Raw genomic sequence first — 27,665 nt, forward strand, 5'->3', positions numbered from 1 at the left:
GGCCTTGCAATAGAGAGTAGATAGGTTCATAGAGCGATACCTCTAGAGTGGAATGAGAAGACTTGAGATGTATCTCCTGTGCTGCTGTACTACCTTGCGAAGTACCAAGTACTTTGTGCTTTTCCTTCGCTATCCTATCCCATACCATACTCCGTCCGTATATGCGCAAACGAACGCTCATACAATGAAGCCAAGCTGCAAATCGCTCTGCATCTTTTCCTGTCTTCTCGTCATATTATGAATGGTAATCTTTAGTCATCCCTCCCTTGTCCGTCAGAATCAACATGTTGGGTATTCCTGCCTGTGAAATAACCATACTCCAAGCGACCCTCAACGCCGCCAATTGCCCGCCTCTCGGATCGAGGCAATAACCGATGTTAAAGAAAAAAAAGAAAAAAAGGAAGGAAAGGAAACAAAGGCCTTCGACTCCTGGCTTACTTGCTATAGCCCAGTCGAGACCACACCACTGGCGGTATTCTCCCCCGAACGTCCGGTTTGCGTCCCCCCGACGAGCCATCTCCCGCACGCCTAGGCCGGAGAATGGATCGCCTTGCCGCCTGTCCCGTCCTTTTGCGGCGGGTTTGGCGCAGTCGCGTCCTCGGTCTCCGCCGACACGGACTTTAGACTGAACCTCCGCGTGCCATCAAAGTCCGGGAGCATGTCGTCCTCGTCTTCTTCCTCTTCGTCGTTCTTCTTATTCAGCAGGGACGGTGCCGCTGTCGGTGTCCATAGGCTGGGCACGCCCGAATTGGCCTGCGACGTGAAGCTGGTGGCCCCGCTGCCGACCGTGATCCCGTTGTACATGCTGAGGGAGCCTAATCGCCGGGAAGGGGTGTAGGCAGTAGAGGACGTCCGCGGGCCCCCGAGATTGGCGCTGGCCGAGTTACTCCTACTAACAATGCCTCCCAAATCCGGGTAGCTGAGGCCGCTGCCGCTGGTGGCGGGATACGCCGAGTTCATGGTGGAAACTCGGCCGCGAGAGTGGTGGGGGTTGGGGTGAGGGGGAGGGGTGAAACCGGGGTTGGACGAGACGGACGGGTTGCGACGCAGGCCGGAGCTCGAAGTGCTGAGGTTGCGAAGGTGGTCGTTGCTGGCCTGGATCTTCAGGTCGTAGTATTGGTCAACGGGAACCTTGGGCTGCGTCGTGGCGGCGTCGGCGTCGGCGTCGGGGCTGGCGGGCGGGGCATCGGGCCCGATGGGGTCGTCGTTCTTCCGCTGGGCCATGGTCAGGGTGGCGACGCCGACGTCCATCAGGACGGGCTGGCGGGTGATGGCGCCGATCATGGCGTTGCAGCCGGCGCCGTGGGAGACCAGGACGACGACCGACTCGGCTTCTTCCTCGTCGGTCTCGATCGGGAGGGGCTCGTAGGCCTGGGACGTGCCGAGCAGGGGCGACGCGGCGCTGAGCTTGGTGACGAGGTTGGTCGGGTCGTCGGTGGTCGCGTACCAGTCGACGAGACGCTGGAGGCCTTTCCTAAAGCGGCGGTGCATGGTGATCCACTCCTCGCCGTATTCGCCGCCGTCCCCCCAGAGCCAGGGGCTCTGCGACGTGTCCCACTGGTAGTCCGGGGCCGTGCAGGCGTCGCGGGCATGGGCGACATAGCCGTCGGGGATCTTGCTGGCGGTGGACGCGGCGTAGTGCGGGGTCGGGGCGATGTAGCCGGCGTCCTCCTGATCGGCGAAGACGGCGGAGGCGGCGGCGGCCCGTTGGCTGGAGCTACTGGCTCCGCTGTCGGTTCGTCTTCTGCTGCCAAAGACCGACGCCATGGCCGGGCCGTGATCCAAGCCGAGACCGAACGACGTGTTGGAATCCATCGAGTTGGTGCGCTCATAGGTCGGCGACAAGACGGGACTGCTCCAGAGCTTATCGTGACCCTGCGAAATGGAGCTGGAATGCGGCCGGGGCGGAATCACCTCCTTGCGCAGGAGGGCGACTTTGGCAGCAGCCAGCATCTGGTCCGAGTGAGGCGGGCGCGTGATGGATTCAAAGTATTCGGGGTTGAGCCATTCCCCGAGGAAGGCGTCGATGCGCAGGGGTGTCTTTTGCAACTTCTTCTCGGGCTCCTCGGTGAAGGTGTCCCGCAGCGAGAGGTTGCGGAGAGCGTCGGCGGTGGCGGCGGCGGTGGCGGTGGCAGGGGGCGACTGCGGTGCTGGGGAAGCGGTCGTAGAGGAGATCGGCCTGGCGAGGCCGGCGGTGATGCCAATGGAAGTTTGTACGCATCGTAGGAAAGGGGAGGTGTGGACGACGACGCGGAATCTCTTCCGCTTCTTGTGGATGCCGGCGGCGCGGGCCTCGTTGGCGGCTTGTTCCGACTCGAACTCGGCTTCGCGGACGATGGCGGCAATCCTCGCACCGACTGCTTGGGCTTGACGCCAGCCGCCGTAGGTCAGGGGCGGGTCGTATGGGTTCTGAGCGGAAAGATGCCAGGTTTTATCGGCTTGGTCGAGGCGAGCTCCGTGCCTGTGATGAAAGAGCTGTCAGTTCTATGAAGACCAAAAGGGAGTTGCAGGGTCCCACCAACCTGACCACAAAAATATATGCGGGGGGTTTCCCCATGGTTGTAGTGCAAGAACAGGAGGTGTACTATCGGGTTCTATCGGTCGGGTGTCAAGGGTGGCAACGACTGGGCGAACGCAAGTCTTGTATCCTGCCTGTTATCCGTAGAGGAGGTCTGATTATTTGCCGATTGGTTGCTGGGAGGTTCACGTTGTTCTCAGCCTCGAAAGCTACACAGGACATGGAGGGGTAGCCAAGCGGTCCAAGTTGGGGGGGCGAGAGGGGAGTCCAGTGAAGTGCGACGTGACTTGACGATTTGAGTGGAATGTCAGCGCCTGGAGCAAACAGTGAAACGTTTGTCGATGTCCAAGGAAAGACGGGCGGGGTGGTTTCTGGGTGGTTTGCGAAGGGGGTAGAACAAACGGTAGTAATGGGAGGGCCTGCGAAAGGCAGATCAAGAAAGAACAAAGAAGTACTCTTAGTAGGCGGCGACCTTGAAAGGGGAACCTTGGGCCAACGTCATGGGCGGGAAGACTGATGAGAGAGGAATGTAGAGCGTGGGAAGAGGAGAAAATATTGGTGATGAGTGACAGGACGAGAGACGAGAGAGGAGAGAGAGGAGTCAACCATTGGGATACACAAAGTATGAGTACCAAGAGACGTACCTAGGCGGGGAATTAGAATTACATCGGAGGGGCTAAATTTTATCGTACCGTACCTTATTCCAAGTGGGAGAGACAGATACATGTGATGTACTACTGGGATAAAGCTTGTTATTTTTTGGGTCCTTATTTTTGTTTCTTTGTTCCTCTCACATGCCACGCAGATGGCTTCTTGGTGCCCCTGGATTTTTGATCCTATCAAGATGATTTTATGTATTTATTTCCGGAACGGGAAAGGAAAAAATACGTAGGATTGACGATTGAACAGGATTCCTTCGCAGCTGTCCGTCCACTCAAATGAATTGTGCCTGTACTAGGTACTGTACATATGTACATACAGCCAGTACATTACCAGCAGAAAGGCTGTAGGACATTCAAACCGTTACTTCGTACTTGACCGCCTACAAGTATAGACGAGTCATACGAGTGGGCAAAATCATCTGCCGTCCACATGATCATGCCAAATGACCCAAATGACAGGTCTAGGCCCCTGCCCTTAGCGCGAGTAGTGGTGGCCGCCGCTTTGAAGTACACGACGCGGGATTTTGGGGGCGCAGTCGCCATTTGACGCCGTGAATTCGGTACCGCGCCTCTTCTCGGTTTCCGGCCCGTCCCAGTGGCCGGCATCGGAGCTCCTTTTCCCCCGACCTGTCGACTATGGCGTCACGTCGCGTTCATGTATGATGATGGGATGTCTTGACCGAAACATATCAGACCAGACCGGAATTGAAGTGACTCGGTGACTACTAACCTGGCAGGGCCAGGAGTCTTACCCGGACGGAATTGTCTTTTGGTGATCTACGAATAGGTACCTAAGGTACGAACAAGGTTACGGAATACGTTGTACGAAGTATGTCGAAAAATACTTGTACGTTGTAGTGTACTCATGCCTGCATGCATTCTTGAGACGTTTTGCGACGGATCAATTCCAGGGGATCTGAGACATCGCAGTGTACGAGTAGAAAAGTAGTCGCGGTACGTATGTAATTACCTGTACGTACCTCGATGTACTCATGGCATTACATGCAAGTGGGTCCGTGCGCTGGGAGACCATCGCAATCCTCAGCGATCCGCCCCTCGATCTCTCCAGACACGCCGGGACCGCGCAAACCAAACAGCCGACGCCTCTCTTTATTCCTTCCGCTGTATAGACCTCATCACCTCAATCCGCAGTCCGTTGCCATGAGGATAGGTGACCTCCTCCGGGTCCCCGTCCTGCTGGCGGCGGCGGCCGCCCTCGCCCCGACCACGCTCGCCGAACACACCAGCAACTGGGCCGTCCTGGTCGGCACCTCGCGCTTCTGGTTCAACTACCGCCACATGTCCAACGTCCTGTCCATCTACCGCACCGTCAAGAGGCTGGGCATCCCCGACTCGCAAATCATCCTCATGCTCCCGGACGACATGGCCTGCAACCCGCGCAACGCCTTCCCGGGCACCGTCTACAGCAACTCGGACCGCGCCGTCGACCTCTACGGCGACAACATCGAGGTCGACTACCGCGGCTACGAGGTCACCGTCGAGAACTTTATCCGCCTGCTGACCGACCGCGTCGGCGCCGAGATGCCCCGCAGCAAGCGCCTGCTGACCGACGACCGGAGCAACATCCTCATCTACATGACCGGGCACGGCGGCAACGAGTTTTTGAAGTTTCAGGATGCCGAGGAGATTGGCGCGTTCGATTTGGCCGATGCCTTTGAGCAGATGTGGGAGAAGAAGAGGTGGCTATGGACTCTCGACCTCCATCCACGCCGAGCAACGACATACTAACCTTCCATCTTTCTAGATACCACGAAATCCTCTTCATGATCGACACGTGCCAAGCAAACACAATGTACAGCAAGCTCTACTCGCCCAACATCATCGCCACGGGCTCGTCCAAACTCGACCAGTCGTCCTACTCCCACCACGCCGACCAGGACGTGGGCGTGGCCGTCATCGACCGCTTCACCTACTACAACCTCGAGTTCCTCGAGAACCAGGTGCAGGACATGAGCAGCAAGAAGACCCTCGGCGAGCTCTTCGACAGCTACGACGAGACCAAGATCCACTCCAACCCGGGCGTGCGCTACGACCTGTTCCCCGGCGGCGAGGAAGCCGCCCGCAGCCGCCGCATCACCGATTTCTTCGGCAACGTGCAAAACGTCCAGGTCGACCGCGTCGAGACCCTCGCCCTCGACAAGGAACTGCTGGAGCTGAGCAGGACGATCGACGCTTTGCGGCAAAAGGCCGACGAGGAGGACGCGGCGGCGGCGGGGCTGGCGTCTCTACAGAACGCGACGAATGCTGCGGAACCAGCTTCGCCGCGGACCGAAACGAGGAGAGTGCGGTTTGCTAAACCTCTGACCGAGGAAAACGGGTGGGCGAGGAAGATGGTGGGCGCCACCGCGCTTGCTGGCTGTGCGGCTCTGTGGCTCTTGGCGTCGTACTTGGAGCCTGGGAGGAAACGAGACCTTGGGAAGAGTACAGACCGAGTTGGAAAGACGGCCAAGTCGAAGTCATAGACATGAACTATACGTAGGGATTATTTGGAGCGCATTCTATTTGTTACATCTTAACATGTTCAGACCGAACGACCACCGATGTGTACGTACCTACATACGTGCTGTGTACCTAGGTAGGTACCTCAAATGTACATTAGGTACATTACTTAATTCAACCGACATTTATCCGCCCCTTCACCTACTGTAAGAATTACTTTTACTTGCACGGCTCTCTCTTCCGCATCGACATGATCTCACGGCATCGCAAGACTGAAGATTCACCATGATACCCTAGGGGAATCTGCAGAGGTCTCGTCTTTCCACCCAACTTTCTACGGCCCAGATGTATAGAGAAATGGACGTACCTCTCATCAACACTCTGCAATGGATCACGTCAAGGTGAGAGGCCTACGTTCTTCACTCCTCTCTCCTCATGCCTATGAATCCGTCCTTATTTCTGTGCTTCTATGCTCTATCACGGGCCATCTTTCCCTGGCGTACTATATATGTATATATATACATATGTATATACATATATGTGGCCGCTCACCTGAGCAAGAGTACTCACCAAGACCAGGTCCCCCTTCTGGCCACCATCACCCTGAAATCACGGCCCCTGAACCCCCACTCCCTCGCCATCTCCTGCGACGCCGAGCTGGCCATTGCCGCCGACGACTCGGTGCACATTCTGCTCCCCGAATTCCCCATCCCCACGGAAGACCCGGACCTCATCCGGGCCCGTCAGCTCAACCGAGCCGACGAGAACGAGGACGATGCCGACTCGGACGGTTATAGGCCCAAACAGTACAGCACCTACGGCAGCCAGTTTGCCACGTCCAAGAGGCCCGACCCCCGCGTCAACATCCACCTCTTCGAGTCCGCCGGCATCCGGTTCCCCCTGACCGAATGGTCCGAGGAGCAGCCCTACTACGGCGTCGGCAAGAGCCTGCCCGCCGGCTGGGGCTCGGCCATCGGCCAGGCCGTCGCCCTGGAATGGTCCCCCGCCGGCCTGGGCTATAACCTGCGCCCCGTCCTGGCCGTCCTGCTCACCAGCGGCTCCATCATGGCTTATGGCCAGGACCCGGCCGCCGTCGCCGACATTAGCGAGAGCACCAGGAGCTTCGACGCGTGGCGCGTCCTCTGGGCCGTGGGTGATGCGTATCCCCTGCCCGACCGCAAGGCGAGAGGGGGGTGCCACTTGCCCAGGGACAAGATTGTGGCTTTCTCGTGGGCACGCGAGGTCGCTCCAGGACGTGCCCTGCTGGCGTATCGTAGCCATAGGGAAGATATTGTCATTCTGCGCGTCGATTTTTTCGAGTCGGAAAAGCCAAAGGAGGGTTCCTCGCCTTGGGCGTGGAGGGTCGAGGAGATGGCGAGGTTCAAGAATGATGGACCGCATCCCCCGATCAGCGTGAGTTTTTTCATTTCCTCCTTTCATTCCCCCCTTTTTTTCTCCTCTGCTCCCTCCTTTTCTTTTTTTGTTTTTCCCCCGTCACCGAAAGCATGTTGACGTCAAGACAGGCAACGCATCCGGACTTTGTCCCCTACGGTTCCGCGTTTGGACTGAAATGGAGTCCCTGGCTACTCGACGGCGATAAGAGGACCGCCATTCTGGCGCACACCACGCGCAGTTACGTCGGCTTTCGGCGCATCATCGTCTCGCCTGCCTGGGAGAGGGGCCAGAGAGCGTCCGTTACGGTGGAGGAGTTTGACCTCCTGGGGATCTGTATCAACCTCCGGCCAGAATCTTTTATCGAATGGGAAGATGTCATCTGGACCGACGGGGAGAAGAAGATTTGCCAGGGCGTCATTGCCACGCCGTTCGAGGCCAAGCCGTTTCGCATCGTTATGAACGCGCCAGCTGCCGATGCTCTTCCAATGCACCCGACTCGCGTCTGCAACACCACCTATCCCGAAGATTGCACCTCTACCAACCCCGTCACTGGCCTCGTTATCCACCCCCCTGCCGATGGCAGTGATTATTCCGCCGGCCCCTTTTACACCCTCGTCCGCATGTCCGCTACCGGGAGCAACACCAACTGGCTCCAGGAAAACGGACCACTCCCCGCCGAGACCCCCGCAGGTGATGGCCAGCAGTACCAGGACGCCCCATCATCCATGCCGCAGTGGGCCGAGACCATCGCCAGCACGGTCAGCCAGTCCATCCCCAAGGCCCTGGCGAGCCGCGACCTGGACTCGGACAGCGAGGGCGGCGGCGAAGAAGAAGTAGGGCAGCCGGAACTCGGAGACGGCGAGGAGGACGAGGACGACGACGAGTTTGATTTCGATGACCTCGACGAGAACACCGAGCTGGTCAACCCCTGGCGCGTCCGAATCTGGGACCTCGCCGCCTGGCCCGGCGGCGGTACCACGGCCGTTCTCATATCGCAGCACAGCACTCTCGGGCCAGAGACGAAGATTCGCACCAAGGTCCTGTTTGCGCCGGGGAACGGAGCGGATCGTCATCATGGTGGTGGTGGTGGTGGTGGTAACGCGACAGCCACCACCGTGAGGCGCCTGACCACCGAAGCCCGCATGTGGGACTGGATGTACGGAGACGGATCGCCGGTACCCAGTACCATTGCCAGTGAAGGCGAGCCGGTGATGCCGCTGAACCCGGCGCTGCGGGAGGCGATGAGACCTGTCGTCGAGGCCCAGCGGTGTCTGTTTTGCCAGGGCGTCCTTGCGGATACTGGACGCTACTCTGTTTGCGAGATGAGGCACTCGTTTGGTATGTTCCATGGCCACCCCCCCCCTTTACCACCCTCTCATCTCCCCTTGGACATTGTTCCTCTTTTGTTTCTATTTAACTCAACGGTCTTTTGCTGCAGCTACGTGTTCCACGACCGGCTTGGCCATCCTTGCCCCTGGCATCTCGCGTGCCTGCGGTGTCTGCGGCCGTCGTTGTCTTACGGTTGCCAAGATGAAGGAGGCGGCCCAGAAACAGGGGGTTAGTCTTGATGCCCGTGGCTCGTTTGGGGAAGCCTGTGGGATTTGTGGAGGGAAGTTTATAGCTTGATATCCTTTCTTTCTTTTTTCTTTTTTTTCCTCTTAAGGAGTCCTTTACTTGGTATGGGCCATAATAGCACGGAGTCATGAGAATTCACTTTCAAGAAAAGTCATCAGAATGCTGCCTTGAAACCAAGATCAATCGTGGCCATCTGGATCACGTCGCTTTTACTTCATACGTATCATATGCTTCGATATCCTTGTCGTCAACCTGGGAATCACCTACTACCACGCTGTAATGTCATCCACCTCGGCCTCGCCAAAGGTGCTGCTCTTGGTCAGCTTCCCCACCCCCTCTTCCTCCTCGGCCGGCCGGCCGACCCTGTTCATGATATCGGCGAGCGTCTCCTTCAAAAACGCCAAGACGTATCGGTTCACCTGCTCAAACTGCAAGAGGAAAGCATCGTGGCCCTCGGGGCTGTCGATGCGCTCGAGCCTCGCGTTCTTGATGTGGGCGGCCAGCTCTTCCTGCTCGGCAAAGGTGAAGAGCCCGTCGCTCTCGATGCCGAGCACGAGGGTGGGCTGCTCGATCATGGCCAGGCCCTCGGCCACCGTCGGGGCCCTGTCGCGCGACACGTCGTGGGTGTCGAGCTTGCGCGTCATGGCGATGTAGCAGTTGCTGTCGAAGCGCTTGACGAACTTGTCGCCCTGGTAGCGCAGGTACGACTGGGCCGAGAAGTAGGTCGACGTCGGGAGCTTTTCGCCGCCGGTCAGGCTGGTCTCGGTCTGCGGGCCGTGGAACTGCGGGTCGGCCGACATGGTCTGGCTGGCGGCGGTGGAAGGGGGTGACGACGACGGCGCCGATCCGCTCTTCGCTTCTCCTCCGTCGGCGGGGGTGTTGTTCGCCACGGACGACTGGCTGTTGTGGCGCGACAGGCCGGCACGCGACACCCTGTGGCCGTCGTTGTGGATGTGGAAGTGGGCTTCGGACGGGGTGGCGGGTCTGGGCCGCTCGCGGATGGTCTGCCGCCTGGAGGGGTCGGGGGTGTTCCGGCCGAATCGGGCTTCGAACGAGTTGCGGCTGCGGTAGGTCAGGAGGGCCGACATGCGGGCGGCGCCTAGGCCGGTGGTGGGCGGGTCTTCGAAAGAGTAGTAGCCGTCTTCGTACTTGGGGTCTGCGTAGATGCTCTGGCGCTGTGCTTCTCCCCAGCTGATGCCCCAGGCACTGTGACGGCTCGATGTGGCGATGGGCACGATGGACCGGACGTACTCCTTGCCCAGGTAGGCCCATTCCAGGACGAACATGCCGCCCAGGGAACCACCGATGACGGCGGCAATCTGCTTCACTCCTAGATCGTCCAGTAGCATCTTATGTAGCCTAGAAAAGTGGATTTGGTGAGCCTCTCATAAAACTGTCATGACCTGGCCTTCTGGTATACTCACCTGACGTCATCCCTAATGGTTGTGAGAGGAAACTCGGGTCCATAGCGGCCCTTGGAAGGGTCGCCGTCCTTGGCGGTGACGGGGCTCGCTGTCCCATAAGGACTACCCAGACTGTTCATGCAAACCACGAAGAAGCGCGAGGTGTCGAAGGCCTTCCCGGGACCTCCAAGGAGGGGACCCCACCAGTCGCTGACGTCGGCGCTCCCGGTCAAGGCATGGCAAATGACCATGGCATTGTCGCCCTGGGGAGACAGGGTGCCTCTTGTGGTATAGGCGACGGGGACATTTCTGAGGGTGACGCCGGATTCGAGGGTGAAGGACGGGATGATGGCTATCTCTTGGTCGGGGATGAGAGCGGCAAACGGGTTCTCGGGTTGCGATTGAGTTCTTTCTTGGACGTATTCAGCCACTGATCTTGGTGAAGAGGACGCAGGAAGAGGTTGACGTTAAGGAGGAATAGAGGGTAGAGGGGTAGAGGGTGGAGGGGCAGAGAGGTGAAGGCATAGGTGAAGGCATAGAGGGATCGCGTGAGACAGAAAACGTGACTTTGTACTGACCATATTTCGGCCGGTTCTCGGCCTTGACCTCTGTCGCGGCCATGGCGCTATGTGATGACTTTATCTAGACGAATCCACGCCAGTCCCCTGATGCAATGGTGGTTTGAATTGGTAAAAAAAAGACAAGAGGCACTCTTGGACTTTGGAATATCGAGCACTTTCAAAATTTCCTATTCCTTTCTTGAGTCATTTGCGAAATCCGGGGAGGGGAAGAAGGGGATGACTACGATAGCGGTCGTTCGGAAAAAGACGTTCAAACTGGGGAAGCTGGCTAGCGTCAATCACGTAATTGCTGGAAATGTCTCTGATTGGATAAGAGTGATTAGCGTCACCGGCAATCGGACCTGCAAGCGAAAGTACTCGGTACCATGCGTCCTCCGTTACTGATATGTCATTCAATGTACTGAGTAGGTACACTACTCTATTCTTGCTGACAAACAGTGTCCCCATTTATTCCGTAGGTACGTACCTAATCCATGCACCTCGTCGCCACTCGTCATCCTGTTTGCTTAGCTAAGTACGAACAATAGCTTGTACGTTGTACCTTGCCTCTGGACTTGGACCATGTCGTGTTTCAACGCGAGGCTTTCCAGTCGTCGTTCCTTCTTCCCCAAATCTCTTTCAACCTCCACGTCTCTCTCATCGGGCGGCACCACAAACAAGGGCAACAAATCCTCCTTCCGCTTACCTTCATCACCGTGTTGACCTGGAGGGTCTTGTCTTTTTTTCCTTTCTTCCATTCTTTGCTTCGATACCGCCTTACCGTCGATCGATAGCCTCTTTTGACACATCGTCCCTCTTCTCTTTGTCGACGTCGCCATTCGGCCTGTTCTATCCGCAAACACGACGAAATAATCTGCATCAGACTACCAACGCTTCTTCTTACCTCTGGGAGTTCTTTTTATGTTTGTTTCTCCCGAAGAGGTGTGGTGTTACACGAGTGAAAATCTCCACCCCCCATACTGACTGATATTGTCTCTGCATCAATAGGCCGTTACCCGTCGTCATCAACTGACGCTTCCTTTTTATCAAATGACATCTTGAGTGCGAAACTCCCATCTCTACCCAGCTTCGGCTTTCACCATGCCTCCAAAACGCAAGCGACCCGATCGCTCCTCGAGCGACGTCGGCCGACCATCTCCCCATCGACCTGCCGAAACGTCCCTTGGTCAGCGTGACCGTGACGGCTCTGACACTGCGAGAGCACGAGCCGCTAGGAGCCTTAGAAGACTCGAGAGACGGGATTCCGCCCAAAATCATGCCAGCCAGTCATCATCGAATAATGCTCCATCCGCTTCATCACCTTTAGCTGCCCGTCAACCAGCTCCTTCGCAAAAACCCGCCGCGCCCGCCCCCGCTCCATCGCCGCCGACCTCAGTTACCGCTCCTACCCCCGTTGCCGCTCCTGCTTCGGCACCTGCCCCGTCTGCTCCAGCACTTACTTCGCCGACCCCTTCTTCCACCTATTCCTATGAGAATCTGACAGACGATAAGATGGCGTCTTGGGAAGCTACCTCGAGACAGGCAGTGATCGAGCACGGCATTCAGTCGAGGCAGGATGTGGACGTCATCGAGCTCTCCAGTCTTTTCCAAGAGTTCATCCAGTCCGTGGTCGATAACCGGCTCAGTCCCGCCGACGCCGGCGCCTGTATCAAAGAGATCCTCGGTCCGGAAGTGAAGGAGGTTATTAAGGATTCCTACTCGTTCGAACCGCATACCCTCTTCCTCGATACCTTTTCCATCATCGTCGACAACCATGCCGACATCTACCAGCCCAAGTTTCGCGATTTTCTCGTCGCCACCGACATATCCCCAGCCCTCATCCGTCAGGTGTTGGAAGCCCCCATCCTCCAAAAACTCGGTCTCATACGAGAGACCTTTGTAAAACTAGGGATCCGTCATTCCACCAACGTCCTCTATCGCCAGGCCAACTATAACCTTCTCAGGGAAGAATCCGAAGGGTATTCGAAACTCCTTACCGAGCTCTTCACCACCTCGTACGAGAACACCTCCACCGACGTTCCCACCGAGCTCGCCCGGGAGGCCTTTGAGAGGATCAAGGCCTTGATTGGCACCTTCGACCTGGATGTCGGTCGAGTTCTCGATGTCACCCTTGACATCTTCGCCACCTCCCTCGTCAAGGCCAGCAGGTTCTTCGTCAAACTGCTGCGCGTGAGCTCGTGGTGGCCGCGCGCCAAGATACTCTCCAGGAACACCGAACTCGGCCTGAGCGGCCTCCCTCTTTGGGCTGTCCCCGACCATTCTGATGAGGACGAGGAGAGGTTAGTCGAGCTCAGGCGGCAGAGGGACGTCCGCTTCTGGGACCGAGCCCGCGAGAAGCAGATCCAAGCCTTCTTCGAGATTGGCGCCCGCGAGGTCTCCGAGGAGGACCTGCAACGCGCCAAGGCCTCGACCGCGAACCCCGGACCGGAAGCCGACGCTCTTCGCACCTGGATCGAGACCACCCAGACCCTGCCTCCCCAAGGCAACCGCGTCGCCGCCCAGCTGCTAGGCTTCAAGCTGCGCTTCTACGCCTCGGACTTTAGAGATGGCGATGTTCTGCCCGCTAATCTCCTGTACCTCGCCGCCCTGCTCATCAAGATTGGCTTCATCTCCATCGTCGACCTCTACCCCCACCTGTGGCCCTACGATGACGACATGGAAGAATTCAAGACCCGTAAGCTGGCCGAGATGGAGGAACACGAGCGCGAGGCGCGTGGCGATGCCACCAAGAACGCCTTGCTCATGGCTGGCGCTTTGCCCGACGATACCATACCCCAGCAGCCTCTCTCTCGATCGAGAGACGCCGCCGCGAGGCCCGACGCAGCCACGAGACCAGGCCCGGACGCCGCCGAAAAGGAAAAGCCGCCCCTGGAACAAAAAGGCGCCTTGGTGACGAACCTTCTCACCATTGGCGCGCTTCCCGAGGCCCTATTCTTCATCGGCCGCTGGCCGTGGCTGCTGGAGGCCTTTCCCGATATCATTGACCGCCTCAATCGCATACTAGAGTATTCCGTCGACAAGGTGTACCGGGAAACTCGTCCCGTGGCCCCGGACTCGATGGCCTGTCCGCCAAAACGTGTTCCTGATCCCGACCAGAGCGGCGTCCCCAGGGGAACCGTGAAGCGCATTGAACTCCCCGTCAAGAAGCCCATGCGGTGGCCTTGGCCCGACGGTCGCCAAGGTCCCGCCGACCAGCAATACCGCTTCTACTGGGACGACTGGGCCGACGTCATCCCCGTTTGCCAGACCGTAGACGATGTCTTCACCCTCTGCCGCACCCTACTGAACGTATCGGGTGTGAACATCGGGAAGAGCGAGAGACTGCTGGTCAAGCTGCTCGAAATCGGCGCCAAGAGCTTGGCCGACGACACCTCGCAGCAGAACTTCGACCGCTGGCAGGATCTTCTGCATCGGACCCTGGCGCCGGCTCTGAGCACCACAAAGAGCAACGCATCCGTGTCGAACCTCCTGTGGTCGCTGCTCAAGCTGTACCCCGTGACCACCCGCTACCGCATCTACGCCGAGTGGTTCCAGGGCCCGACCTCACGGCTGCCCGCCATGAAGAAGGCCTTTGCTAACACCAAGGCCGAGACCCAGAGCACCATGAAGCGAATCTCCCATACCAACCTGCGTGAGATGGCCCGCACCCTTGCCAAGACGAGCCACTCCTCTCCCGGCATCGTCTGCAAGGTCGCGCTGGAGCAAATCTCGTCGTACGGCAACCTCACCGATGCCGTTGTTGAGTGTGCCCAGTACTTCACCGACCTGTCCAAGGACGTACTGGTCTGGTCTTTGATGGGTGCCCTGGGAACCAACCAGCGCAGCCGAACCCAGGCGTCGTACATCCTCTCCATCAGCAAATGGCTCCAGGCTCTTTCCGACTTTACCGGCAAGGTGTTCAGACGGTACGAGGAGCTGGATATCACGCCGATCCTCCGCTACGTGGACGATCAGCTGTACCATGGCAACTCGACCGACCTCATCATTCTAGAAGAACTAGTCGCCAACATGGGCGGCATTATCCAGACGCCGCATATCGGCGAGGACCAAGTCATGGCCATGTCGGGCATGACTCTGCTCCAACGGCATACCCTCCTGAGCATGAAGGATAAGCGCTTCGAATCGACATTGAGCGCGAAGCGTCTCACCCGGGCCTTGGTCGACTCTCGTCTTGCTGGCCGCCTCCTCGTCAACCTCGCCCAGTTCAGACAGTCTGCCAGCTTCAGGCTGCCGGACGACGGAGCGCACATCAAGTTTCTCTCGTCCATGATCGACAACAGCCACCAGATCCTACTCCAGTACATCGATTTCCTCAGCACTAACTTGGACGCCGAAGAGTTCGATCGGCTGGTGCCCAGCATCAGTCAGCTGATGCTGGATTTCGGGCTCGAAGCCGCACTGGCCTTCATGATCGGCAGGGAAAGCTTGGCAACCCACCTCTTCTCCAAGACGGCGCTTCCCGCCGCCAGCAAGCCGCCCGCGCAACCTGCGGCCGACGCCGAAGGCGACGTCTCCATGGGTGAAGACGCGTCTTCCGGGTCGACCAGTGCGGCGCAGACGAACCAGTCGCCTTCTGTGGAGCCGGAGGGCCCGACCACGACGTTGGACCAGCAGCCCGCCGGCAGCCCCGACGCCCTGCAAGCCGTCGTCGAGTCGGTCCGTGCCAGGGTACCGGCGCCCGTGTGGAAGTGCATCAGCCCCGAATTCTTTGTCATTTTCTGGGCCCTGCAGCTCGGCGATCTCGTCGTGCCCTGGGCTAGTTACCGCGTGGCCCAGAATCGTCAGCAGGAGTTGTTCAAGCAAGTCTCCCGGGACAGGACCCTCGCCCCGGCGCAGAGGGATGCCAGGGCCAAGACCTATCAGGAGTCCGCCACCGGCCTCATGAAAGAGGGCCAGCAACACTCGGAGCGAGTGGCCAAGGCAAAAGTCTTCATCACGAAGCGCATGGACACCTGGTTCATCGGCGACACCAACAAGCTGAACGGCATTTCCGACGCCATCATCGAGCAGTGCCTTTTCCCCCGGCTCGTCCTGTCCAAGATTGATACCGAGTACTCGTACGCTCTGGTCAAGCATCTGCACGAGCTCTCGTGTCCCAATTTCCAACTCAAGGTCCTGTACGACCGCCTCTTCCAGGCCAACCGGCTTCGGACCATGCTTTTCACCTGCACCGTCCAGGAGGCCGAAAACTTTGGGCGCTTTTTCCACAACGTCCTACGCGATCTCGCCAGGTGGCACAAGGATAGCGTGGCCTACGAGAAGGAAGCCATTGGAAAGAGCGAGAGGAGACCCCATGGCCGATATGGATTCGCCGACAAGTTTGGCGACGACGGCCAGCCCGCATCGCATCTCGATCATGCCCAGTTCCAGGACCTACTCTACGAATGGCACAAGAACCTGAACCTGGCCCTCAAGTCATGCCTCTCCGGCACGGAATGGATGCACATCCGCAACGCCATCTCCTTCCTCACCGAGGTCCACCAGTTCTTCCCGGCTATCAAGTTCATGGGCTCGCAGTTCCAGCAGCAGCTCGAGGAGATTGGTAAGCGCGAGGAGAATGCCCGGGGCGACTTGTCTCTCACGGCGCGTGGTGTCCTCACCAAGTTGGCCAAGATGGAGAAGACCTGGGTCATTCCTCCGGCTTTCCGCATGAACGTTGTAAGTTTTCGATTATAGATTCGACTAGGGGAGGGAAGACAGCTTCGAAGTACTGACCGGACCGGTAACCTAGTCCGCAAAAAATCTGGCTCAGGCTACGGAAGACGAACAAGCCGCCACGACGACTCTCCGGCCAGATGCGCCAGAGTTCCAGCCGAGGTATGTTGTCCCGTGCATTGTTTCGTTTACTCTATAGGCTTTTTACTGACATGCTCAGGGGCGCTGCGAATGCCAGAACCACAACCAGTGACAAGGAAGACGGCGAAGTCGGGGACGGCAGTCGGGACAAGGACCAGCAAGCATCTAACCGGAACTTGTCTTCTACCCCGGCAGTCCAAAAGGAGACGACTCCCGTGTCAAATGGTCCGCGGACAAACGCTGCGACGACAAACACAGACAACGAACCGTCGACCCAGAACCAGGCCACTACGCCGTCTGCGGGACAACAGGCTACGGCAGGCACTATGCCAACCAGGGGTCTCGCCAACTCGCACCCGAGTCCTAACCTCCCTTCACGCCCACCTGGACCCATTCCTGACCGCAGGCCACTGAACACTTTCAGGCCAGCGGCACCCCATGAACGTAGGGACGTGAAGGAACACAGGGATGTGCAAGGTCACCGGGATGTTCGCGAACCGAAAGAAAACAATCGCGAATTCCGGGAACTCAGGGACTTGAGAGACAGAGACGGCAGAATAGCCGAACCTCCCCGTATGAACCCTCGGCGAGTGCAGGACCCTTCGGGACCGGGTGGACCCAGGGGCAATGGGCGGTTGTTCGACAACGACCGCAGCGTGAGACAGAGAGGGTTTGACGACCACGGTGCACCCGACCGAGAAGCGGCGGGGCCGCGAGATAGGGCGCCGCCGAACGGGCAAATATCCGACGCGAGTAGGGCGTCTCGGGAGGGGAGCGCACTTGCACCTGCGGCAGGCGGAATTGAACCACCGATGAACCCAGCGCGAGCGGCATTGATCCAAGGCGATGCGCCGGCGGCGCGGCATGACCGGGCGGGGAAGGACCGATTGAGACCGAACGAGCAGGATCGTCGAGGCAGAGGTCCAGGCCAGGGTCCGGCCCAACAGGTACCCGAACCGGGCCATGATCGACCCGATCTGATGAATCCCGAACGTGCCGCATTGTTTCAAGATGTTCGACCGCAGCCACCGTCTCGACCGCCACGGGACGAGATGCGCGATCGGGGAATGATTAGGACGTCTTCTCCAAGGCCAGGTCCCGGCGGACGGCACCACCCAGACGCCACAGTAGACGCGGGGCGAGATGACACAACCCATGGCCGGCCGCCATACGCTGATCGTCGAGGTCATCCGCGCGAGTTTCGAGGCGATGGTCCACAAGGACCGCATCTGAGAAATGCGGACAGGGACAGGGAAGACCGTCTCGGCCTGGACAACAACAACACCATTAACACTAGGGATGCTTTTCTCGGGCGCAGCTTGGACCAGGATCACGGCAGGTCTCGACAGGACGACAATTATGGCCGTCTGAACTACCCCATACAGTCGGTGGCCAACGATGTTCCTTCCGGCCCTCGAGGACGGGGCGCACGGTCGATTCGTGGCCATGCCAACATGGTCAACGCACCGCCGTCGCGCATGAACGACAGATTCCAACAGCGGGCTGACAATCACACTGGCATGGACCTAGACGAACGGAACGGGCCCGGCGGACCGGCCTCTTCGGCAAGAGCCCTGCGGTCTCAGATCGGGACGGGACCGGGATCAGGGACTCCTTCCGACCCACCAGGGCCAGTGCCCGATCGCGGACGTCAGCCCCGTCCGGACATGCCGGCATCTTCTCCAAGCCAGCCAGGCGCAGAATCTCGTGTCGCTTTAGGGGTCCATCCCGATCGACTGGCGCGGATTTCTGGGGGTGGTCCTCCCCCGCCGCCTGGACCTCCTGGGCCGTTGTCCCATGGCCACGGACACAGCACCCGGCCGTCTCAAGTGGGCGGCACTCTAGACCGTCAACCGATTACTCCATCGGACAATGGGCGGACACTACCAAGACACCTGAACGACTCGCCAGCACCTGATATGGCGCCGCCTACAGGTCCGTCATCATCCAGCAGTGACCGTAGGAGGGGAGGCGGCAGGCGGCAGTTGGAGGGGATCAACTCGATGCTACAACAAGCTCAGGATCCCAACCGAAGCAGCATCGGTCGGAGGAGTAGTCGGATGAACCTGGCCAACTCGGACGCGCAGGTGCTGACGGGAGGCTCACCGGCGGGAACACCGTCACACGAACGTTCGGACCCTGCGCGGCAGCAAGATAGGACGGCGGCCAACGGGGAGGAACGGATTCGCAGCGAGCGGGAACGCGGTCGAGATAGGGACAGGGATAGGGACCGCGACCGAGATCGTGATCGCGATCGTGACCGAGACCGAGACCGAGATAGAGACAGAGAGCGGGAAAGGGGACGCGAGTCGCATCGTGATCGCGACCGGGAACGCAGCCATAGAGATGGCGAGCGTCCAAGCCGCGGATCTCGAAGGAGTAGCCGCGATCGCAGCCAAAAGCAGGAGCAAGAACCACACAAGGACAGCCGCGACTACCGGGATCGCCAGGGTACGACGCCAGGTAGGCGGGAGGAATCCAGACGGTCCACGCGCGACACGGGCTCCAGTGGCTCGCGCGAGGCAGCACTCGAGACGCCCCAAGGTAGAGACGGAGGAGGAGCAGGAGGACGCGAGTCTCGGCATCGGAGCGGGCGGGAAGACGCACCGTCGGGGTCCAAAGGGGAAGATTGGAGCGGCAGCATGCGGGGACTCCCCAGGGGCGGACTGCGCGATCTAGGATTGAGAACGGGCGACGAACGACGCGGCGAAGGCGGACGAGACGAACGAGGACGGAAGCGGAGGAGCGAGGACGCGGCCGGGTTCCCGACGGAGAAGAGACCGAGACGCTAGCCGCAGTTTCCGACTCGATTCGCGAACTACATGGCCCACCGGGGAGCGGGAGTATTCTATTACGACGACGCCGTTGCGACAAGTTGGGCGGCAGGACTCGGAGTATTCACACCGGACGATTATCAACTGTAACTGCGCAGACAGGCACAGAGATCCGGTCCTATGGCTCGACGCGACGCAGATTGATTCTTTTTTCTTTTTCCCTTTGATAATATTTCTATTTTACTTTCGTCCGGTCCTCGAGCAGAAATTCTTTTTAGTCGGCAGACGAAGGTCCGGCTTCGGAATCTTTACAGACGGAAAAATGCTTTTGTTTGTTTGGCCGACCCGGGAGACAGACGAACCGAAAAGACAAAACAAACAGTCAAGAAATTCGAGTTTACATTTCTATTTTACCAGACCTCTTCTTGTTACATCAGTCTTTCGTAACCAGCGAATTCAGCCAACTTTTTTATTACTTCTCCCTTTGCCTCTGCAGGGAGTTATTCAGAGATACCCCGTCCGAAACATAAGGGAGAACACAAAATGGTGCATGGCACGGCGTTGGAGGAAGGGAAAAGGACAGAACTCTACGCGAACATGGAGCTCTTTGTGCGAAAACTCGACAAACATTTTCTGTCAGTCGGCATGGGAACTGGCGCAAAGGAGTTGTCTTCGACCGGCGTGACCTACGTGAACGTGCGAAGAGAGGTCCGACGGCTGTCTCCGTTACTGCGGTGCGGGTGTACCATTATTGTATTCATTCTCATCATAAATCGTCGACATGACCCAGGAGGTTGGGTCGCATCAGCCATGAGCGCAGGCTATTGTAATCATACGGCAGAAAGGGGAGTGAAGCGGTCGAGGCGTAGGATGCTTGCAAGGGGTTGGTGGCCTCTGAGGCTATGGCGTAGTTTCGCGCTGGGTGGAAATAGCCGATGTAGAGAAGTTCACAGCATCGTATAGAGCCATCGCCAACATTGTTCTATGTTCGGGGGAGTTTTATAGTTGACGGTGAGGATCGGTGTCCAGGTCAAGCGCTGGACGAAGATGGTCAAGAAAGAAAAAGGGGCAAAAAAGGGGCAAAAAAGGGACAAAAAAGGACTAAAATCATACAACACCGACGGATTCGCATGGTCCGGTCAGAATGCGAAGGACGTGGATCAGCCTCTCGCCTCAAACAGCGCGTGGAGGCCATACAGCTGTGCGTTTGTCAGTCCTGATCTATACGACAAGAAGTATGTCGAGATGCTGCTGCGGACTTGCATGAAGTGGTTCGGGCTTGGGCGGGTCAGCTTTATCCAGGAGAGCATGGCGGCCACCTTTGGCGCCGGCTACACACCTAGACGACGTCGGTTACTTAGGTGGAGGACCGACGCTGCATGAAAGACTGATCAACCTAGAGTACGGCGGTTAAGACATGACCGAGAGTTTATCAAGATGATGCTATACGGCAAATTCCCCTGCCAGGGGGTTGGTCTACGGCGCCGGTGCGGACGGAAAGCGGTATCATCCAGCCAGACAACCATCCAGACCTCACAGCCTGGTTGAATAAGTTGGGAAACCAGCTTCAGAGCCGCCATGGCTGTTGGTGACCAACTTTTGCCAGTGGCGATGGCAGCTTGTTCCAGAGAATGCACCTTTCCGAATCATTACTGCGCAGCCAGGACAAGGCGGAAGAACCGGCAGAAAGACGCCCAGCGCCCGCCATGCAGAGCACAGGGCTCCTGGTTGACTGAGTCTCAGTCTTTTGAGACCAGTTGAAGTAGCCTTTGGTGTGCGGGAGGCCCCAAGGCCGGCCGTCAAACAGTCCAAAGGCAGACGGCGTGCCCCTTTTCGTGGCATCGTTTGCAACGCATACTATATACGTTCCATGCCCTTTGGATCGAACTCTCGCCAATATTCGCCAGACTTGACGTTGGCACTTGGCATCTCCAGCGTCTCTTCGACCTTGTTCTCCAATCTATCAGCACCTTCACCTTCTTCGCCTTCGTGTTGCGTCGAGCCAATTCACTTATCGCCATGTCCTGGCGGCGTCGAGGCTCCCCCAGCCAACTCGGCAGGGAAAACGGTCCACGCAAGGGCAGTGGGATCTGCCGCCACTTCCAACGCGGCACCTGTAGATTCGGCACATCCTGTCGCTTTTCCCACGACACGGACACGGCCATGGCCAGCCAGAATCGACCCGCCGCGCCTCCTCCAGACGACAACTTTGCCGACTTTAAACGGCTGGTTCGCGGCCGTCTTGGCTCAGCCTCCCACGAGGAGGCGGCGGCCAAGCTCTGGGAGAGCACCTTGCGGGTGCTGGAGGGAGACGATCCAAACTCGCAGCAGTTCGTCGCGAGGGACCTCGCCAGCGACGAGTTCATGGGCCTCCATTTCATCCAGGAAACCATGAAGCTGGACGGCGCAAACGACGAGAAGACTATACGCTGCGCCTACAACCTTCTCCGCGTCATCACCCACCCGTCGCTTCTCGATCCGCTCTCTGTTGACTCGTTTGTCAGCACCATCTACAATTTCTTTGGCGGCGCGAGTGGGAACAAGGCGGTCCCTTTCTTCCTCGGGTTATGCGAAAAGTTCGCCATGTACCACGAGAAACACGAAACGGCCTCTGTCGCGACAGCTACAGAGCTTGCCATCTGTATTCTCAAGGCGCTTGCCGAACTCCTCGACCGCCAAGTCCGCTCTCGGTTCCATGAAGACATGACGGTCCTTCTCGACAAGATCCAGGCACTCGGCGTTCTCGAACAACCGCAAGCAACTACAGATCCCGTCGCTCCACGACTCGATCGACTGCGAAGGCTGGTGGCACGAGAGACAGCCCGTCTCTCAAGCGCTGGCGACGGCCAAACCCACGACCTTCACAATACCTCGTTCGTCCGGTCCACGTTCCCGACCGAGATGGCCCTCCCTGGCGGCCGACATGACAACGACTTTGCCGACATATCGCAGATCCAGATCCTCCCGACCCACGGAGAGGTTACCTGCGATAGCCCCGAATGCCTGCCGCCGACCGACTTTACTCGGCCACACTTCCTCGACGACTTCGTCCAGCGGTACATCGACAGCGCATTCCGGCTCCTCCGCCACGACATCTTCGGCCCCGTCAAGGACGCGCTCAGGGATCTGCTGGCGCAAGACACGTCTGGCGCAGGGTTCAAGCCACGGGTCCACGGCAATACCATGGCGCGGCTCTACATGGGCGCGAGCGTGCCGCATGTGTTTGTGGACAAGGGCGGACTGGAAGCGGTGGTGTCGTTCGAAAGCCCCCACCAGGTCCGCGACAAATCGAGTAGCGAGCAGCGGCGGTGGTGGCAGGAGTCTTCCCGGCTCGAAGAGGGCTCGCTCATTGCCTTTGTGTCGTCGCGGGGGGGAGAGAAGCTACTTTTGTTCCTCGAAGTCACCAGGAAGAACACGGGTGCCGACAAGGGCGACGGGCGAGAAACGAGCCTGGTTACTGGCAGCAACCGGGCCAGACTGGGCGTCAAGCCGGCGACGCTCTCGTCGCATACCCTGGGCGTGCTGACGAGGCTCCACGGGGAGAGAATCACCGGTGTGCTGGTCGAATTCCACGGCCTCATCCCCGCGACATTCGTACCCATCCTGTCGAATCTCCAGAAAATGATGCGGGAGGGAGACCTCGCCTTCCGGGAGTGGGTTCTGCCGATGGAGGAGGCCAGCAACAACGCCGCCGCTATTTGCGACATGCCGCCACCGGCGTACGCCCGTAGCCCCGGCTTCGACTTCCGCCTCGACCCGATCACGCAGGACGGCGGCTCCCTACTCGTTACGGAAGCGAGAGAAGATGCTTTGGCCATGCTCGAGAGACGTACGACGCTCGACCGGGGCCAGTGTGAAGCCCTCTTCGCAGCACTAACGAGGGAGTACGCGTTGATCCAGGGGCCGCCGGGAACGGGCAAGTCGTACGTGGGTGTCCAGCTCGTGCGGGTTTTGCTGGAGAACAAGGAGAAGGCTGGCTTGGGCCCGATTCTAATCATGTAAGTGCGAACCGAGTCCCTTGCCTACGGTGGTCTCGAAAGCACCGGGACTGTTCCTCCTGGACCCGACCTAACTTGTCTAGTTGCTACACAAACCATGCCCTGGACCAGTTCCTCCAACACTTGCTCGCCGTCGGCATCTCCAAGATGATCCGAATTGGTGGCCGCAGCCAGGCCAAGGAACTCGAGGGCAAAAATCTCCGTGTCGTCCGAGGCGAAGTCCAAAAGACAACGGTGGAGCGTCATCTCCTCGGAAGCACGTTCAAAGAGCTCGAAGAGTCCCAAAAGATGGCCGGCACAACGCTGAAGTTCCTGCACCAAACCAAAAAGGGCCCTACCTGGGACCCGCTCGAGAGATTCCTGCTCCAGGAGAGCCCTGAGATCCACAGGCAGCTAAATCCCGCGGGCAACGAGGGGTTCGAGGTGGTCGGCGGGGATTGTCTGGCGGCGTGGCTCGGTCAGAGGCCAAGGGGATCCGATGCACAGATGGACGCGTTGAAAGATGGCGACAGTTTCCAAAACCTAACAGCCCGGGCCGAAACGGACATCAACAGCCTCTCGCCGTTGGAACGGTGGGCCATGGCAGAGACTTGGCTGGCCCGGGCTCGCGAGCAGCAGACCGGACGTCTCTTGGAGAGGCTGAACGAGGCGAACGAGCTTCGACGGGCCATCAACAAGGTCCACGACGATATAAGCCGCCGCACGCTCCTCCAGGCCGACGTCGTCGGGGTCACCACCACGGGACTGGCCCGTAACATGGCCATGCTCCGCCACGTTCGCCCCAAGGTGGTCGTCTGCGAGGAGGCGGCCGAGATTATGGAGGCGCATCTCATCTCAGCGCTCATGCCGGGCGTCGAGCACTTTATCCAGATTGGCGACCACCGGCAGCTGCGGCCGCAGATCCTCAACCACTCCCTCAGTCTCGAGACGAGCAGTGGCCGCGCGTGGCAGCTCGACCGGAGCCAGTTTGAGAGGCGCGCGACGGGCGAACCGGGGATGCGCGCCGCGCCGGTCGCCCAGCTGGATGTCCAGCGACGGATGAGGCCCGAGGTCGCCCGCCTCATCCGGACCGTGTACCCGAACCTCCGCGACCACCCGAGCGTGATGGAGCTGCCCGACGTGGTCGGCATGCGGACCAATCTTTACTGGTTGGACCACAACCACCCCGAGGCCGCCGCGAAGGACGGCGAGCCGCGGGTCAAGTCGCACAGCAACGACTGGGAGGTGGACATGGCCACGGCTCTCGTCCGACACCTCGTCCGGCAGGGGGAATACGCGGCCTCGGATATTGCGCTTCTCACGCCCTACACCGGCCAGCTGAGGAAGTTGCGTGCTGGGCTGAGCCGAGAATTCGAGGTTTTTCTCGGCGAGCGCGATCTCGATGTCCTCGCCTTCGAGGACGATGGGGAGGGTAGTAACCGAGAAGCATCAGACACGCAAGAGAGGCATAAAACTTTGCAGAAGAAACAGCTTACCCAGACGTTGCGTCTAGCCACGGTCGACAATTTCCAGGGCGAGGAGGCCAAGGTGGTCGTTGTTTCTCTGGTCCGCAGCAATCGGGACCGAAAGGTCGGTTTCCTCCGGACTGAGAACCGGATCAACGTGCTACTCAGTCGGGCGCAGCACGGCATGTACTTGATCGGCAACACCGATACCTACCTGCACGTGGGCATGTGGTCGGACGTCCACGCGCAGCTCGCCCAGGCAGATGCAGTGGGTGATGCCTTTCCGCTCTGCTGCCCCCGGCATCCCGACAAAACCATCCTCTGTTCCGAGCCGGACGATTTCGCCCGGAAGAGCCCAGAAGGCGGGTGCGAGCTACCGTGCGATGAGCGGCTCGAGCCCTGTGGACACCGGTGCCGGGCCAGGTGCCACTCGAGAGCCATGCACGACGCGTTCCTGTGTCCGCGAGAATGCCCTCGCATCCGGTCGACTTGCCAGCACGCCTGCAAGAAGCTTTGTGGAGAAACGTGCGGGCCCTGCTTCGAAGAAGTGCGCGACGTGGAGCTACCGTGTGGGCACATCAGGCCGTCGATGAGGTGCTACGAGAGACAGGACCTATCGAGGATTCGGTGCACGGCCAAGGTGAAGAAGATGGCTCCTCTCTGTCGGCATGTTGTGGAGGTGGACTGCTACAAGGACGTCGAGTCGCCGCTCTACTCTTGTCCTATTCCGTGCGACCAGATGCTCGCCTGTGGCCACCAATGCCCTGGCTCCTGTGGCCGGTGTGGCGAGAATGAGGGCCATGGTCGATGCACGAGGGTCTGCGACCGGCCCTATGGGACTTGCCACCATCGCTGCTCGAAGCCTTGCCACGACGGAGAGGGTTGCGGCACTTGCGAGAACCCCTGCGAAGTAAGTTTTTCTTTATACCGACAAAATAATACGAAGACATTGAGCGCCCAGACTAATCTGTTCAGATCCAATGTCCTCACTCCCGCTGCGCGGCGCCCTGCCGCCTCCCGTGTGCGCCATGCATCGAAAAGTGCACCTGGGCCTGCGCGCACCGCGGCGCCTGCACGATGCCTTGCGCCGCGCCTTGCGACCGGCTCCCCTGCGACGAGAGGTGCCCCGAGACGCTCGGCTGCGGACACCGATGCCCGGGTCTCTGCGGTGAAGAATGCCCAGATGGAAAGTTCTGCCAGGAGTGCGGCGATCATTCCGGAGCGCGCGTCGACTTCTTGGAGTTTAAGGAGTACGCGCAGATTGACGTCGACAAGACCCCGGTTGTCGTTTTGACATGCGGCCACTTGTTCACCAGCGAGAGCCTGGACATGCTCGTTGGAATGAGCGACGTGTACAACATTCGCGCAACGGATGGCGGGTATGACGGCCTGAAGGATATCTCTTCTGCCCTCGCCAGGACGGTTCCCGTCTGCCCCGACTGCCGGCGTCCGATCCGGGCAGTTCTCGACCAAGAGGTACAACCGGGTGATCAACAAGGCGGCCATGGACGAGACGACCAAACGCTTTCTCTCGAGCGGGAACCAGAGCCTAGGGGACCTGGAAAAGAGACTGATGGCATTGAAGAAACCGCTCGGCTTCAAGTCGCCGTCAGACCGACACGAAGCGGCCCGCCAGCTCGCCCGCGACGCCGATGATCTCTGCAAAAGGATGGACACTGAGCACCAACCGGCAAAGAAGCTTCATGACGCTATCGTCGCTCGTCAGAGGACTACTGGGCCATCCTCACTTGAAGATGGAATGCAGGAACTGGCGATTGGGGTTTCCTCTTCTTCTCCAGACCAGCATGGCGTCGTCTCCGCGTTGGACAAGCAAGTCACCCTCAAGGCACGACTGCTACACATCAAGGCTCTCGACACCATTCTCTGCGACAAGCTCTCCGGGAAAGGAAAGAACATGACGCACCGCCGGGACACGACTCGTCTCCTCGAAAGCTGTGCGCACCTCGTCACCAACGCGACGGAAGCCAATCTGCCCCGTGTCTCCATTGAAGCCATCCTGACCTATGCAGGCATATTCCAGCTACAGGCGAGCCGTTTGGGGACGGAGTCTGGCGAAACGCCGCTATCCCTACCGTGGGACCACGAGGCCGTTGGCGAAAAGCTATCCGAAGCTGCCTCCCTTTGCGAAAGGCTCCCGAACAGCGAGGGACTCCGGGAAGCAGTGGACTCGATGGCCAAGTTATTCAGGGGGGCGTGGTACGAGGAAGTGACGGCCCGGGAGATCGAGGCCATCAAATCGGCCGTATTGTCCGGCCGCGACGGGATCGCCACCCACTCTGGGCACTGGTACTACTGTGCCAACGGACACCCTGTAAGTGAACAGCAAGCAGACGAGTTGAGAATCCGGCTGCTGACGCGTGACAGTTCCTCATTGGCGAGTGCGGCATGCCGATGGAGCTTGCTCAATGCTCCGAATGCGGCGCCCCGATCGGCGGCGAGAATCACACGCTGGTCGAAGGGGCGACGCGTGCCACAGCCATGGAGTGATCAAAGGGCGCCTCGATGGACAGCCATGGAGTGATGGTGGTGCTCGTGGTGCCGTGAATGTCGAATCAGAAGCGCTACGATTCCCAACGGGACGCGCCGTAGTGAGACGGCGATCACGCCAAGGGAGGCCCGGGAAATAGCTTACGTCTAGTTTGATGAATCCAATTGCATCCACGCGGTAAGAAACTATGGGCGCCGAAATATCAAGGCGGCGGAGAGGCCAGAGAGGATATCATGATTACGTGAGGCTGAAGTGGCGCGTATCCGGCGCGCCTATATTCTTCGTCCATTGTGGAACGCTGGAGCGTGAGCACACCAGGTGAAGGAATTTCGATCAATGAAGAAACGCGCTGCCGTCGAAAGGGGAAAAAAAAGAAAGTGAAGAAATAAACAAAAAAAAAATACAATATTAAAAAACACGACACAATACCGGGTATTCGGTGGAACTAATAATCCGGTCCCACTGGCTTATCTATGGGGATCCCGTGCTTTTCCCCAAGTGTTGCTAAAGATAGAAGCTCGAAAGCCCGGAAAATGAATGTCTAGAGAA

General features: G+C 58.9%; 6 protein-coding genes across 6 annotated transcripts; 4 read left to right on the forward strand and 2 right to left on the reverse strand.

The window, feature by feature from the left end:
• Window positions 1-528: 528 nt before the first annotated feature.
• On the reverse strand, window positions 529-2,557 carry ACRALDRAFT_2108462 (uncharacterized protein; the record flags this gene model as incomplete). Its single annotated transcript, XM_071023374.1, has 2 exons — window positions 529-2,461; window positions 2,523-2,557. 2 exons carry the CDS (start codon window positions 2,555-2,557, stop codon window positions 529-531), a joined length of 1,968 nt encoding a protein of 655 aa, XP_070873270.1.
• A 1,690-nt stretch (window positions 2,558-4,247) lies between these two features.
• Window positions 4,248-5,835, forward strand: ACRALDRAFT_1063143 (uncharacterized protein). The gene is made up of 2 exons (XM_071016738.1): window positions 4,248-4,880; window positions 4,946-5,835. The coding sequence occupies exons 1-2, from the start codon at window positions 4,342-4,344 to the stop codon at window positions 5,661-5,663; spliced, it is 1,257 nt and encodes a 418-aa protein (XP_070873271.1). The 5' UTR covers window positions 4,248-4,341; the 3' UTR covers window positions 5,664-5,835.
• A 191-nt stretch (window positions 5,836-6,026) lies between these two features.
• ACRALDRAFT_2060173 (uncharacterized protein) lies at window positions 6,027-8,661 on the forward strand (the record flags this gene model as incomplete). Its single annotated transcript, XM_071021907.1, has 4 exons — window positions 6,027-6,041; window positions 6,220-7,053; window positions 7,164-8,373; window positions 8,474-8,661. 4 exons carry the CDS (start codon window positions 6,027-6,029, stop codon window positions 8,659-8,661), a joined length of 2,247 nt encoding a protein of 748 aa, XP_070873272.1.
• Window positions 8,662-8,689: 28 nt separating this feature from the next.
• On the reverse strand, window positions 8,690-10,786 carry ACRALDRAFT_1063144 (uncharacterized protein). The gene is made up of 3 exons (XM_071016739.1): window positions 10,592-10,786; window positions 10,035-10,425; window positions 8,690-9,969 (listed from the first exon to the last, which is right to left on the reverse strand). The coding sequence occupies exons 1-3, from the start codon at window positions 10,632-10,634 to the stop codon at window positions 8,877-8,879; spliced, it is 1,527 nt and encodes a 508-aa protein (XP_070873273.1). The 5' UTR covers window positions 10,635-10,786; the 3' UTR covers window positions 8,690-8,876.
• Window positions 10,787-11,674: 888 nt separating this feature from the next.
• Window positions 11,675-19,182, forward strand: ACRALDRAFT_2108019 (uncharacterized protein; the record flags this gene model as incomplete). The annotated part of the gene is made up of 3 exons (XM_071023358.1): window positions 11,675-16,252; window positions 16,326-16,411; window positions 16,470-19,182. The coding sequence occupies 3 exons, from the start codon at window positions 11,675-11,677 to the stop codon at window positions 19,180-19,182; spliced, it is 7,377 nt and encodes a 2,458-aa protein (XP_070873274.1).
• A 2,001-nt stretch (window positions 19,183-21,183) lies between these two features.
• ACRALDRAFT_1049711 (uncharacterized protein) lies at window positions 21,184-27,503 on the forward strand (the record flags this gene model as incomplete). Its single annotated transcript, XM_071015610.1, has 5 exons — window positions 21,184-23,162; window positions 23,246-25,517; window positions 25,583-26,029; window positions 26,070-26,939; window positions 26,993-27,503. 5 exons carry the CDS (start codon window positions 21,184-21,186, stop codon window positions 27,113-27,115), a joined length of 5,691 nt encoding a protein of 1,896 aa, XP_070873275.1. The 3' UTR covers window positions 27,116-27,503.
• Window positions 27,504-27,665: the final 162 nt, after the last annotated feature.

This window comes from Sodiomyces alcalophilus, assembly GCF_042370955.1.
Source record: "Sodiomyces alcalophilus JCM 7366 unplaced genomic scaffold ACRALscaffold_6, whole genome shotgun sequence".
In the NCBI taxonomy this organism is placed as follows: Eukaryota; Fungi; Ascomycota; class Sordariomycetes; order Glomerellales; family Plectosphaerellaceae; genus Sodiomyces; species Sodiomyces alcalophilus.

Coding starts and splice junctions, on each gene's coding strand:
- ACRALDRAFT_1063143 (XM_071016738.1), top strand. CDS start 4,342: ATGAGGATAGGTGACCTCCTCCGGGTCCCCGTCCTGCTGGCGGCGGCG. Junction 4,881..4,945: donor CAGATGTGGGAGAAGAAGAG/GTGGCTATGGAC, acceptor CCATCTTTCTAG/ATACCACGAAATCCTCTTCA.
- ACRALDRAFT_1063144 (XM_071016739.1), bottom strand. CDS start 10,634: ATGGCCGCGACAGAGGTCAAGGCCGAGAACCGGCCGAAATATG. Junction 10,426..10,591: donor CGAGAACCGGCCGAAATATG/GTCAGTACAAAG, acceptor AATACGTCCAAG/AAAGAACTCAATCGCAACCC. Junction 9,970..10,034: donor ACCATTAGGGATGACGTCAG/GTGAGTATACCA, acceptor CCACTTTTCTAG/GCTACATAAGATGCTACTGG.